General features: G+C 46.7%; 2 protein-coding genes and 1 long non-coding RNA gene across 4 annotated transcripts in view; 2 read left to right on the top strand and 1 right to left on the bottom strand.

Annotated features, from left to right (window-relative positions):
- KIF15 (kinesin family member 15) overlaps window positions 1-1509 on the top strand; it is an 82420-nt gene extending 80911 nt beyond the window's left edge. The window contains exons 33-35 of one of the 2 annotated variants that reach the window (XM_017522149.2): window positions 32-197; window positions 456-587; window positions 905-1509. In XM_017522149.2, coding sequence (XP_017377638.2) covers window positions 32-197; window positions 456-587; window positions 905-967 — 361 coding nt within the window. In that variant the 3' untranslated portion in view covers window positions 968-1509. The remainder of the gene's footprint in view (window positions 1-31; window positions 198-455; window positions 588-904) is intronic. The other variant, XM_017522160.2, reaches the window with a different exon arrangement.
- Window positions 1510-5171: 3662 nt separating this feature from the next.
- LOC108299707 lies at window positions 5172-5978 on the bottom strand. Its single transcript, XR_001823075.2, has 2 exons — window positions 5730-5978; window positions 5172-5552 (listed from the first exon to the last, which is right to left on the bottom strand). It is a non-coding gene; the product is annotated as an uncharacterized LOC108299707 (long non-coding RNA).
- On the top strand, window positions 5963-9743 carry TMEM42 (transmembrane protein 42). The gene is made up of 3 exons (XM_017522120.2): window positions 5963-6214; window positions 8238-8384; window positions 9082-9743. Exons 1-3 carry the CDS (start codon window positions 6023-6025, stop codon window positions 9220-9222), a joined length of 480 nt encoding a protein of 159 aa, XP_017377609.1. The 5' UTR covers window positions 5963-6022; the 3' UTR covers window positions 9223-9743.
- The last annotated feature ends 1725 nt before the right edge of the window (window positions 9744-11468 follow it).

The following is an 11468-nucleotide window of genomic DNA, read 5'->3' as shown; positions in this document are numbered from 1 at the left end:
AAATACTATAAAGTGATACCTATTCTTATAGCCTAGAAGAAGTCCAAAATGTCCTTCATAACAAAGAGATGGAGTGCCTTAGAATGACTGAGGAAGTCGAACGAACCAGAACTTTGGAGTCTAAAGCATTCCAGGAAAAAGAACAACTGAGATCAAAGCTGGAAGAAATGTATGAAGAAAGGGAGAGAACATCCCAGGTGCGCTAGGGTGTTGGTTTTTTCATGATGCTTAGAACACTCAAATCTATAGAACTAATCAGTGTAAAACTCATTTCTGTGATTGGGTGTCCTTAGTTCAGAGTTGCTTTGGTGTTTGCAGAGTTTGTATGGCCATGAAAGCTGGGATTCTGGACTCTAGCACTTCGTGTGCTCTTGGAAGGCAAGAAATAATGTGGTTTTAAAAGAAAAATTAAGACCTATTTCTCGTGTTTTCCTCCTTGGATTGATTACCTGCAGGAGATGGACATGTTAAGGAAGCAGGTGGAGTATCTTGCTGAGGAAAATGGAAAGTTGGTAGGTCACCAAAACTTGCATCAGAAGATTCAGTATGTAGTGCGGCTAAAGAAGGAAAATGTCAGGCTTGCTGAGGTAACTCTAAAAATTGTTCTGAATAAATCCTGTCTGGTTTAAAAATGATTCTTTTATTAAAACTTAATTATTGAATCAGTTAACTGCTTACTTCAGGGAGCTTCCTGAATGCAAAAAAATGTTGGTCATTGCTATTCTGTGCATACTTCAATCAGTTACATTTTCATAGACAGCAGATTCTTGTTTAATATTTAGTTTGCACATTGAAAATTCCAGTCTTAATTTGAAATATCCACTTAATGAATGCCAAAATAAAAACACTTCCTGTAGGACTTAGAGCCTAATTTTTTTTCTCTTTTGTTTTTTAAATTACTTAGGAGACAGAAAAGTTGCGTGCTGAAAATGTATTTTTAAAAGAAAAGAAAAGAAATGAATCATGAGGATTCTGGTCAACTATCTAGGCATCACCTTGTTTGGAGATGTTTCTTCTCTTTTACAAGTAAGACCTACTCTTGGCCACTTTGGAGAGCTGAATTTACGGACCTTAATTATTAAATGTGTATAAGGTGGTGCTGGCTGACCCTCAAGTTTCTAATGAACATTCTGCATCTATATACACCCTGTGACAGTTAACAGTCTGCTGTTAAGTGGCCCACTTCGAGGCTTTGAATCAACTGTAAGGGAAAACCTTTTGTCTTTGTAAAAATAAAAGCCTGTAGCTACGGTTTACAGTGGATGTTAGCCACATCATTTTCTTCTTAGATTATGCCATAGTCTCCTTTGATTCTTATGGAAGATCTAGCAATATATGGTGGTTCCAAAACCTGCAGTTAGTTTAATAACCGACTTAGTAGCAGGTCTAAGAAGCAAACTTGTTAATACAGATTATTTTTGTATTTTTACTTTTGGTATTTCCTTGAGCATTTTCCATGACTGTAAATAAAGCCATTTTTTTCATAATAAAGCCTTTTTAAAATAATAATTAAAGTGATTTACATTGTCATTCTGTTGTTCATTGAGCACATACTTAGTGAATACCTACAGTATGCCAGGCACTAATCATCAGTGAACAAAGCAAATAAAAACTCTTGCCCTCAAGGAACTTCTATGTAGTGGACCTTCTTTCTTTTTTATTGAGACAAATATTCCATTATATGGATATATTAAACTATCCACTCATTTGAATTATTTCCAGTTTAGGACTGTCATAAATAATGGAGCTATAAATATTCATGTATAAGTCATGGTGTGGACACACGTTTCACATCTCTTGAGCACATGCCTAGGAGTAGAATTACTGGGTTATTTGAAAAGCATGTATTTAACTTTTTAAGACATTGCCTGTTTTCCAAATTTATCATTTAGATGTACCATTTTACATTCCAACCAACAGTGTATTCCAGTTTCTCCACTTTTCACCAACACTTGTTATTGTCAGCTTTTTCACTGCAGCCATCCTAGCGGATGTGTAGTTATGTCACTTGCATTTTCCTAATTACTAATGCTATTGAACATTTTTCCATATTATGGAATATTACTTGGCAATAAAGAGGGAACATGCTACAACATGATGAATCTGAAAAAACATGCTAAGTAAAAGAAACCAAACCCAAAAGACCACATATTATATGTTTTCATTTATATGGAAAGTACAGAAAAGGCAAAATTATAGAGATAGAAAGTAAATCATTGTCTGCTTGGAGCTAGGGTGGGAGTGGTAATGACTGGGCACAAGGGAACTTTTTGAGGTGATAGAAATGTTTTAAAATTTGTGATAATGGCTAGACAACTCTATATTTGCTAAAAAATGAATTATAGGGTGAGATGTGGTGGCTCACACCTGTAATCCCAGCACTTTGGGAGGCCAAGGCAGGTGGATCACTTGAGGCCAGGAGTTCAAGACCAGCCTGGCCAACATGGCAAAACCCCATACTAAAAATACAAAAATTAGCTGGGTATGGTGGCACGTGCCTGTAATCACAGCTACTCGGGAGGCTGAGGCAGAAGAATTGCCTGAACCCAGGAGGCAGAGATTGCACTAAGCCAAGATTGCACCACTGAACTTCAGCCTTGGTAACAGAGTGAGACTCTGTCTCAAAAAATATATATATTCATTCAAAATGGGTGAATTTTAATAAAACTGTAGGAAAATATTTTAATGTATAGTTGAACTCTCAAGGAATAATAAATAGTAAATCCCTAAGGGCCAGAAATGAAACAGGAACTGTAATGTAGTATTAAATATAAGGTAGCGAACAGACACTGCAACTACCTCGGAGGTAGAAGAAAGGTGGAATATTGAAGCTGATAATGAAGAGGCTTGGGACTTATTACCTGTATTAGCTGTAGGGCTGTTATAACAAATGACTACAAAGTGGGTGGCCTAAAACAACAGAAATCTATTTTCTCACAGTTCTAGAAGCCAGTAGTCCAAAATCAAGGTGCAAACAGGGGCACAGTTTCTCTCAACCTATCTTTTTAAGGGACACAATTCAACCCAGAACATCACTCCTTTCAAGGAAAGGAAACAAAGCTCTGGGCCACTTCTCGACAGGGAATTAGAATTAAGATTTTGCAAAAAGCCAGAACCCAAGGAGTGCAGGGATCTTGTCTTAGGCATTCAGGTGACTTTGCTGCCTGGAATAGGGACTGGCTCAAAGCATGTGCTTATTTGCTTAACCAAGAAGAACAAAGAAGAGGCAGAGAAACGGACACAGTAAAAAGTCAGGAGGAAAAGACTGAGGTAAGGCTGGAGAGAGAAAGCAATAGAAAGCATTCACTCCCTAGGACCCCACCTGTTCCTAATGTCTCACACCAGGGGCTGGCTTCATACTTTTAAATTCCTTCCCATTCCCCTAAGGTCTCTTGTGACTTCTGTTCTTTAAAGGTGATGGGGCATTTGAAACAGTCTCCAAGAACTCAGTGGATCATCTTTGCTCATAAGCCATCTCTGAGGTTTGTTTCAACTGATTTTTAAAATAAATGTGGGTGGAATTCCTTCCCCTCCACACTGACTCAGTTCAAGAAGCTCTAGCTTGCATTGCTGTTAGTTAAGTTCGGTGTGGGTGGGTAGGTGGGTTGGTTGTTTTTTTAAAAAAATCAAACCATAGTCTATTCAATCAAACATCTGTAACAAGGCCACATTATTGGGCACTGTGGTAGGAACCAAGATAGAAAATATGGTTTCTGCCCTTGACAGAACCCTGTTAGGGAGACAAGAATGTTGCAATGCACTTAGGTGCACCAAGCACAGCAGTAATTTAGAGCCTTGGTACCCAGTGTGGTCCTTTGACCAACAGCATTGGGAGCTTGCTCAAGATACAGAATCGGGCCAGGTATGGTAGCTCATGCCTATAATCCCAATATCTTGGAATATCAAGGTAGGAGGATTGCTTAACACCAGGAGTTTGAGACCAGCCTGGGCAATGCAACGAGATCCTGTCTCTACAAAAGTTAAAATTAAAAAAAAAAAAAAAAAAAGCTGGGGGCTGGGGGCTGGGTGCAGTAGCTCTCGCCTGTAATCCCAGCATTTTGGGAAGCCAAGGTAGGTGGATCACTTGATCTCAGAGGTTAGAGACCAGCCTGGGCAACATGTCAAAATACTGTCGATACAAAAAAATACAAAAATTAGCCAGGTATAGTGGCATGTGCCCATAGTCCCAGCTACTCAGGAGGCCGAAGTGGGAGAATCGCTTGAGCCCAGCAGGTTGAAGCTGCAGTGAGCTATGATCACACCACTGTACTCCAGCCTGGGAGACAGAGCAAGACTTTATCTCAAAAAAGAAAGAAAAAACAATTAACTGGGCTTGATGGTTCATGCCTGTAGTTCTGGCTACTCACGAGGCTGAGCTGAGAGAATGCTGAGCCTGGGAGTTCAAGGCTGCAGTGAGCCATGATTACACCATTGCGCTCCAGACTGGGCGACAGAGAGACCCTGTCTCCCCACAAAACAAACAAAATTCAGTCTAGCTCTAGACCTAATCAGAATTCCCTTCATCTTAGTAAGATCCCTAGGTGATGTGTATACACAGAGCAGTTTCTAAGAGGCAGAAATCACTTCCCAGCAGAGTGTCTGAGGATGGCATCACTTCAGCCATCATCACCAGAGCTGGGAATCTGGAGATTAGCAACGATGTAGTCCCTGCCCTCAAGGAGCTTGCAGGCTAGCAGAGAGACAGACAACCAGAGGAACAACCACAGGACTGGAACCAAGGTAGGGGAGTAGCAGAGACCACTTTACAGGGGAAGTGGCTCTGAGATGCTTACTTAACCTTTAGTGCTAGTAGAGGCATCGTTTGTTCTAAGGAAACTTGCTTTACATTCTTTAAAGCATGCAGAGTTGATCAATGCAATATCTCTTGATTTCCTGATAAGAGTTTTTCGAGGTGATCATCTTTGAGCAGCTCTTGGCTCAATGGAGCGGTGCAGTGAGACCTCAGCTTGTTTCCTCATCTGCAAAATGGGACCATTCGTACCATTTCGGCGTTACTGAAATTATCCGTGCTTTTATTTGAACTACAAAACCACCCTATGAGAGAAGAGCATGGTGTGGAAGGACTTCCATGAAAACATGCTGAACGGAAGATAGCAAAAGAATGCTGTTGAACAGTATGTTCAACTGTAAAATAATTTTTGTTTTTTAAAAAAGCCATATCCATATTCTATAATTTTTAAAACATTTTAACTCTATATAACCAAATAGACTTATAGAAAAATGCTCTATTGCCAGTGATTTTCCTGGAGAGTGGAAATAGTACTTTATACATTTCAACAACAGTTTATTTTCAAGGAAATGTACTTTTTACATGGAAACATTTTAAACTTATGTAAGTGCAACAGGAGATTAGAAGTCACGTTGGCCCTGCGTGGCACGATTATGGATGATTATCTTCCTCTCATCGCGGATCCGTAGTTTCTTGGTTTTCTGTGATGCGCGTGTCCCCATCTGGGGCTCTCCCATCTTTCTGGGTCTGGAGGTCCCCAGCGCCCCCTGCCGAGGCATCCCTCGGACCGGCGGTCCTCAGGCTGGAGGGTGGAGAGGAGGCAGCCTGGTCGTCCACGTGGATAGACTCGGTGGGCCAGGGTGGGGCCGGTTTCGCATCTTTAACAAGTTTCACCCGGAGCCGGGGGCCAGGAGGCCCGGGGCCCGGGGGTCCGGGCGGCCGGGGGGCCGGGATGGAGACCGCTAAGCAGTGAGTTTACCTTCTACCACAGAGTCCACAGTACCCGGCCTGGCCTCAGGCCTCGGGTCCCAACGTGCCCCCCCCACCCCCCTCCGAGCACAAACCTACTACAGGTTAGGCAGGAGGCCGCCACCGCCCAAGGGCCCTGCCACGCCCCCTGGCCTGTCCCCTCCGAGGCGCCAGGGGGCGATTCCCAAGGGGCCTGCGGGAGCCGCGTCACGGGAGCGCCGCGTCACGTGAGGCTGCCGTCCAATTGCGGCGCGCGCTTGGCCTAGCGGGCGGCGGGCGCCAGGCACGGTTGCAGCAGGCACCATGGGCGAGAGGCCGCGGCCCCCGGGCGGCGCGGTGTCCTCGGCCGCCTACCCCGACACCCCCGCGGAATTCCCTCCGCACCTCCAGGCGGGCGCGATGCGGCGCCGCTTCTGGGGCGTATTCAACTGCCTCTGCGCCGGCGCGTTCGGGGCCCTGGCCGCCGCCTCCGCCAAGCTGGCCTTCGGCAGCGAGGTCGAGCCCGGGGCGCTGCTGCTGCTGCGGGCGGGCGGGCAGTGCGGGGCTGGGCGGAGGAGGGGCGCTGCGAGGCCCGCGGGGCTCCCAGGTTGGGAAGGGGTGGGCGCTGGGCGCCGCAGCACACTCGCCAGTCTGTCCGGTCGGGGCTGACCCTGCGGCCTGCTAGGGTGGGAGAGCGTGTCTAATCACGCCAAACCCTCGTCCAGTGTAGGCGGTAAGAGACGTCGGGGACTGAGGCCTTTTCCCTTACCAGGCACCTAAAACCTTTTCTCCGATTGGGCTAGTTCGCTCTGGGGGAAGACCTACACCTCCTACATTCACCCTCTACCTCTCATTTTAAGTCCCTTGTGCCTGAGCATTTCTCTCCACGTGACTCTTAAGGTGAGAAGCATGTTGCCCATCCCTTTACTTCGTAATTAACGGGTGTTGTGACCTGATAACCAGTCTGCCCCACTACCAGGGAAATTGGGAGTCGGGGCTACTGTAGGCATAAGGGGATACCGACAGACGGTCTGGATGTTTTTCTGAAACTGAGAACTCCTAAACTTGCCTGCTGGCATCTGCTAAGGTGTATCTCTGCCCCAGCCGTCCCGTATTATAGACCAGCCTCTGCTTGCTAGAGGAGTTTAATTGCATCTGCAGCCCAGGGTTAGCCTCTGCCCTGGACAGTGGTCACTGATTATTTAGGGTTAAGCCTATTTAGGACTAATCCAGTGGGAGCTGCCATGCTTGAGGTTAGTATCCCATTGGGTGTAGTTCATGGGGTAAATGGTCAAAAGTAAAATGAATAACTCTTTGTATGGGCCGTGAAGTTTGTTGTAATGAACCAGGCCTTCATAACCCTTTATGTAAGCAGGTTGCCACTGCGCCATATAGTGCTTTGTATAAAACAAGCTTGTCCATCCCGCGGCCCGACACAAATTTGTAAGCTTTCTTAAAACATGAGATTTTTGCGATTTTTTTTTTTAGCTCATCAGCTTTCATTAGTTTACTGTATCTTATGTGTGACCCAAGACAGCTCTTCCAGTGTGGCCCAGGGAAGCCAAAAGATTGGACACCCCTGGTGTAAGTTATAAGAAAGCACCTTTTCTCAAGACACTGTGTTCAGCTGCTGAGAAACCATTACAAATAATAAGTATGATATTTAGGTTCCCCCTACACCCCCCCCACCTTGTTTCCAGGTGGGTTTCTAACACCACCAAAGGAGGGGGGTTGCATATCCTTTGTGTAGGAGGCTTCTAAAGACCCTCTCTTCTCTTGAGACTTTCTCCTTTAAAAAAAGGAAAGAAAAAATCTATAAGTTCTCCAAGGGATGTCTGGGATTACTAAATAGTCCGAGGTGGTGTTTCCCCCAGTGTCCTCCTTACGAGCATGCAGCTACACTGCCTGGTTTTGAAGCCTGGTGACTCTCACCACTGTAGCACTTTAGGAAAGTTACTTCATGCCCCTGGCTCTTTAAAGTGAAGTTCAAGAGTAAATGAGAATGCTTAAACACTTAGCACAGGGCCTCAGGAATGCCCAGAGGGTCAGCCTTAGTGGGCTGCAACTTGTATAGGATTGCTGGGGTGGGAATAGGGAGCAGATATCATTAAGTCATGCTTTCCCTGATCTCAAGAAGTAAGAACTCTACCCTTGACTTAAACTACTTACTAAGTAAGAGCTACTTGGCCCCTGCGACTGATCTTCAAGAACTGGTCATTGTGGGACCAATAAGGGGCTGGTGTTCAGTAGAAAATACTGGCTTTGGATTGGCATTTTACTTCTTCCTAGATCACGTGGTCAGCAAGGTGGCCAAATGAGTGTCTTCTCTGAGTTTGTATGATTTGTAAGATGGATCTGCTGTCCACTGAGGGTTAAGTGAAGCCCTGTGTAGGAAAGCTGTGAGGCTCTCTGAACTGTAATGGAATCTCAGTAGAAGCCTGGCTGCCAGCAACCACAGCCCTGGGTGTGCTGTGAGGGGGTCTGCATGTTACTGCCCAGGCCAGGGTGGGCGTGGCTGCAGTGACACTTTCTCCTGCAGGTGAGCATGGGTTTATGCATCTTAGGCATTATCGTGATGGCGAGCACCAATTCTCTGATGTGGACCTTCTTTAGCCGGGGCCTCAGTTTCTCCATGTCTTCAGCCATTGCATCGGTCACAGTGACTTTTTCAAATATCCTCAGCTCGGTGAGTAGCCTGAGGGTGTGATGTTCTTGTCCTGAATCTGGGTTCTGGGTGAATTGTCCTTGGGGAACCCCTCCTTTCCCAGACAGAAGAAAGGACAGAAACTGAAGCAGAGGTTGCGCTCTGGCTTGACCCCTGGATGCATGCTCTATTGATGGAGCAAATCTAATTCTAATCATAGAGAATTCTCAAGTTAGATAGGAGTGAAGCCTGGCAGTAAAAACCCTACTTGCTTGCTGTGCCTTCAGGGTGGAGCTCTCATCCTGAAGTCACTGTGCAGCCTAGCTGCCTCCTAGGGTTCTGTGCACTCAAGCCCCCATGAGATTTAGAGGGCTGGGATTCCTGGAGACCTTTCTTCCCTCTGTAGTCTGAGGTTGACAAGATGGAGCTGAGCCTAGTCAGTATTGAGTTGAGAGAGAACGAAACACCAGGTACCAGCTGTGTCTCCTACCTCCTGGCCTCTGCTGGGTCTTTCTTGTATACTTTGCCGAGGTCCAGTGCAGTGAGTGAGGTGGCCTCTCCATTCCTACAGGTGAGACTGAATAGAGTGACTTGATGAAGGCGACAGCTGGGTTTCAAGCCAAGGCTTCTGGGTCCAGACCTTTCCTCCTGGCCCTTTTAGAAGGAAGTCAGTCCAAGGAGAGTGATGTTGTGCCCACCTGCTGAAGTCGAGTCCCTCACAGCTGTCTTTGTCCCACAGGCCTTTCTGGGCTATGTGCTGTATGGAGAGTGCCAGGAGGTCTTGTGGTGGGGAGGAGTGTTCCTCATCCTCTGCGGACTCACCCTGATCCACAGGAAGCTCCCGCTCACCTGGAAGCCCCTTCCACACAAGCAGCAATAGCACCACTTGGCTGGATGAACCAGCTGGAAAGATCACGATGGTGGCCCAGCCTTGGGTTGGCATGTGGGACTGTGTCCGAGGGCATCTCAGGTGTGCAGCCTGACCATCAGCCAAGGGAAGATGCCAGGCCTTTCAAGAGAAGCAGGCGTCTGACGGAGTAGGCTTAAAGGTGGACAGCTCTGGCTCTGTAAGGAGAGCTGCAGCCACAACAGTATTCTGCCAGAGAAGCTTTTTGATCATCTGTACAGTGCTTTGGATTCTTGCTCCCAGGCCCACCCCAGTGAGCCTTGGCAGATGCTGGAGATCCTGCGGTTGGTCTGCTTTGTGTATAGTACTTAAAACCGGCTGCAGTTACTGTCCTGTTGCCTAACAAAAGCCAGTCATGTAAGTCAAGAAGCAGTGACTGGAGGGGCTTTCTAGCAACTCCATGCTGATGTATCAGGCCGTCTATGTCATGCTTATATATTATGGCAAGAAGAGGAAAACTGGGTTAATAAATACTGTTTTGTAAGTTAAAACTACTAGGTACGGTATCTTAATTCTTTCCTACCCTTTGGAGGAAGAGGGAGCCAGAGTAAGCTGAAATCCGTGGTGTGGAGGAGGCAGGAGAGTGAGGCAGGTACAGAGGCCTCATGACCTCAGTTGCTCTGATACCTGCTGGAGCTTGATCTTGTGGTTACTTCCTGAGGCCACACAGGCTAAGGCTCTTTGAACTGCACAGGGTCTGTTCATTCTTCTGGTGCTCTCAAGGAGAAAAGTTTGACCTCCCTTTGGAGACCTTGTTTTACTTACTAGGGAAAGAAAGTGGCTCAGAAATCCCTCCCTTCCCCATCACCCTCCTCCTCCAGCTTTTACCTTTAGGGCTCTTCTGTCCTTTTCTTTTCTTTCTCAGATCCCCTTGGTTCTTTTTGTGTCTTACACCATGTGAGGGTAATTCCTAGTTCAAAGTGGGCTCTGTGCCGCCTGCACACTTTCCCAGCACAGAGCTTCAAGCCCAGCACTCGCCTGCCTCACTTCTCCCCTGGGGTTTGCGAGGGCCCTCTCAGCTCTCCTGAGCTTGGTCTCTGGCCCCAGGTTTTCTTCGTACATTTCCTGCAGTTGAGAGGGACCTCGTGGCTAGGAGGCTAGGAGAGAGAAGGGTCTTGTCCAGGCCCTCCTCCTCTCCCACGTAGCATCTTCATTGCCCTCCTCTGTTACTGTTGTCAGCACAGTTGACAGAATGAGCTTACTAAAACCATTCCACGGCTCCTTCTGGTGGGGATCTGGCCCTCGCCCACCACTCCAAGAGTTCTATTCCTCGACAGCTCCTAAGTCCCCATCTCCCTCTTGCTCTCCCTACCATGCTGAGTCCCCCTAGATGTGCGCATGTCAGCCATTCTCAAATCCACCATGTCCAGTCCTGCCTGCATGTTTTGCACTTGCTCTTTTCTGGGGTTCCCTTCACCTTCACCTCTCAGTGGCAAACTCCTGCTCTTCAAAACCCTTGAGCTCCCGTGGGAGCCAGAGCAAAGCTGTGATTCACAGAATGTTAATCATTTAGCTCCACTTTGACACATTGCCTCCCAGCCATCCCACGAGGAGCTGCTGCTCTTTTTCCTGTATTAAAGGTGATGAAACTAAGGCTTGGGGAAGTTGAATAATTTGCCTGACATCACATAGCTGAGGAGTACCAAAACCGCAATGTCAGCCCAATCTGACAGGGCTCAGCTCAGTCCCTACGTCTGTCCTGCTTCTCACAACAATACCTTAAAGCCCAGAGAGGCCTTGCTTTAAGGGGCCTGTTTCGTATTGTGACTCAGCATGCCCAAATCTCAGAACCCTTTGGTCACCAGCCACCTACCTTTTCTGAGTGGCCCTAGTGTTCATCTCCCTGATGTAGTCTGACCCCACCATTCTACTAGTGAAGAAGCTGAAGGACATTCAAAGCTCTCCAGGGTGTGTTCACGATGTGGGTCAGACACTGAGCCAAGGCCAGACCTGAAGGCTGTTGACAGCCAGTGGTCGACCTACCTGGCCAGTTAGTGAAAAGGGCAGAAAGAAGTCCATCTTGGAGCAGGCATTGTCTTAAGGGGACTTGGCTTCCCATTCAGATTCTTGCTGAATGCATAGAGGTGGTTGGTGTTGACTTGGAACCCTGTTACTCAGTTCAGCAAATATGCCTGTATTTGTATAAGATGTACAAGATGTGTTTGTAGAAGGTGTACATTTGTACAAGATGTAAGATGTTTTTTTAAAAGGAAGATTAG

The sequence above is a fragment of the Cebus imitator genome, unplaced genomic scaffold (genome assembly GCF_001604975.1).
Source record: "Cebus imitator isolate Cc_AM_T3 unplaced genomic scaffold, Cebus_imitator-1.0 Scaffold0, whole genome shotgun sequence".
In the NCBI taxonomy this organism is placed as follows: domain Eukaryota; kingdom Metazoa; phylum Chordata; class Mammalia; order Primates; family Cebidae; genus Cebus; species Cebus imitator.
Note: the sequence above shows the minus strand (reverse complement) of the source record. Positions and strands in the feature narration are given on the sequence as shown.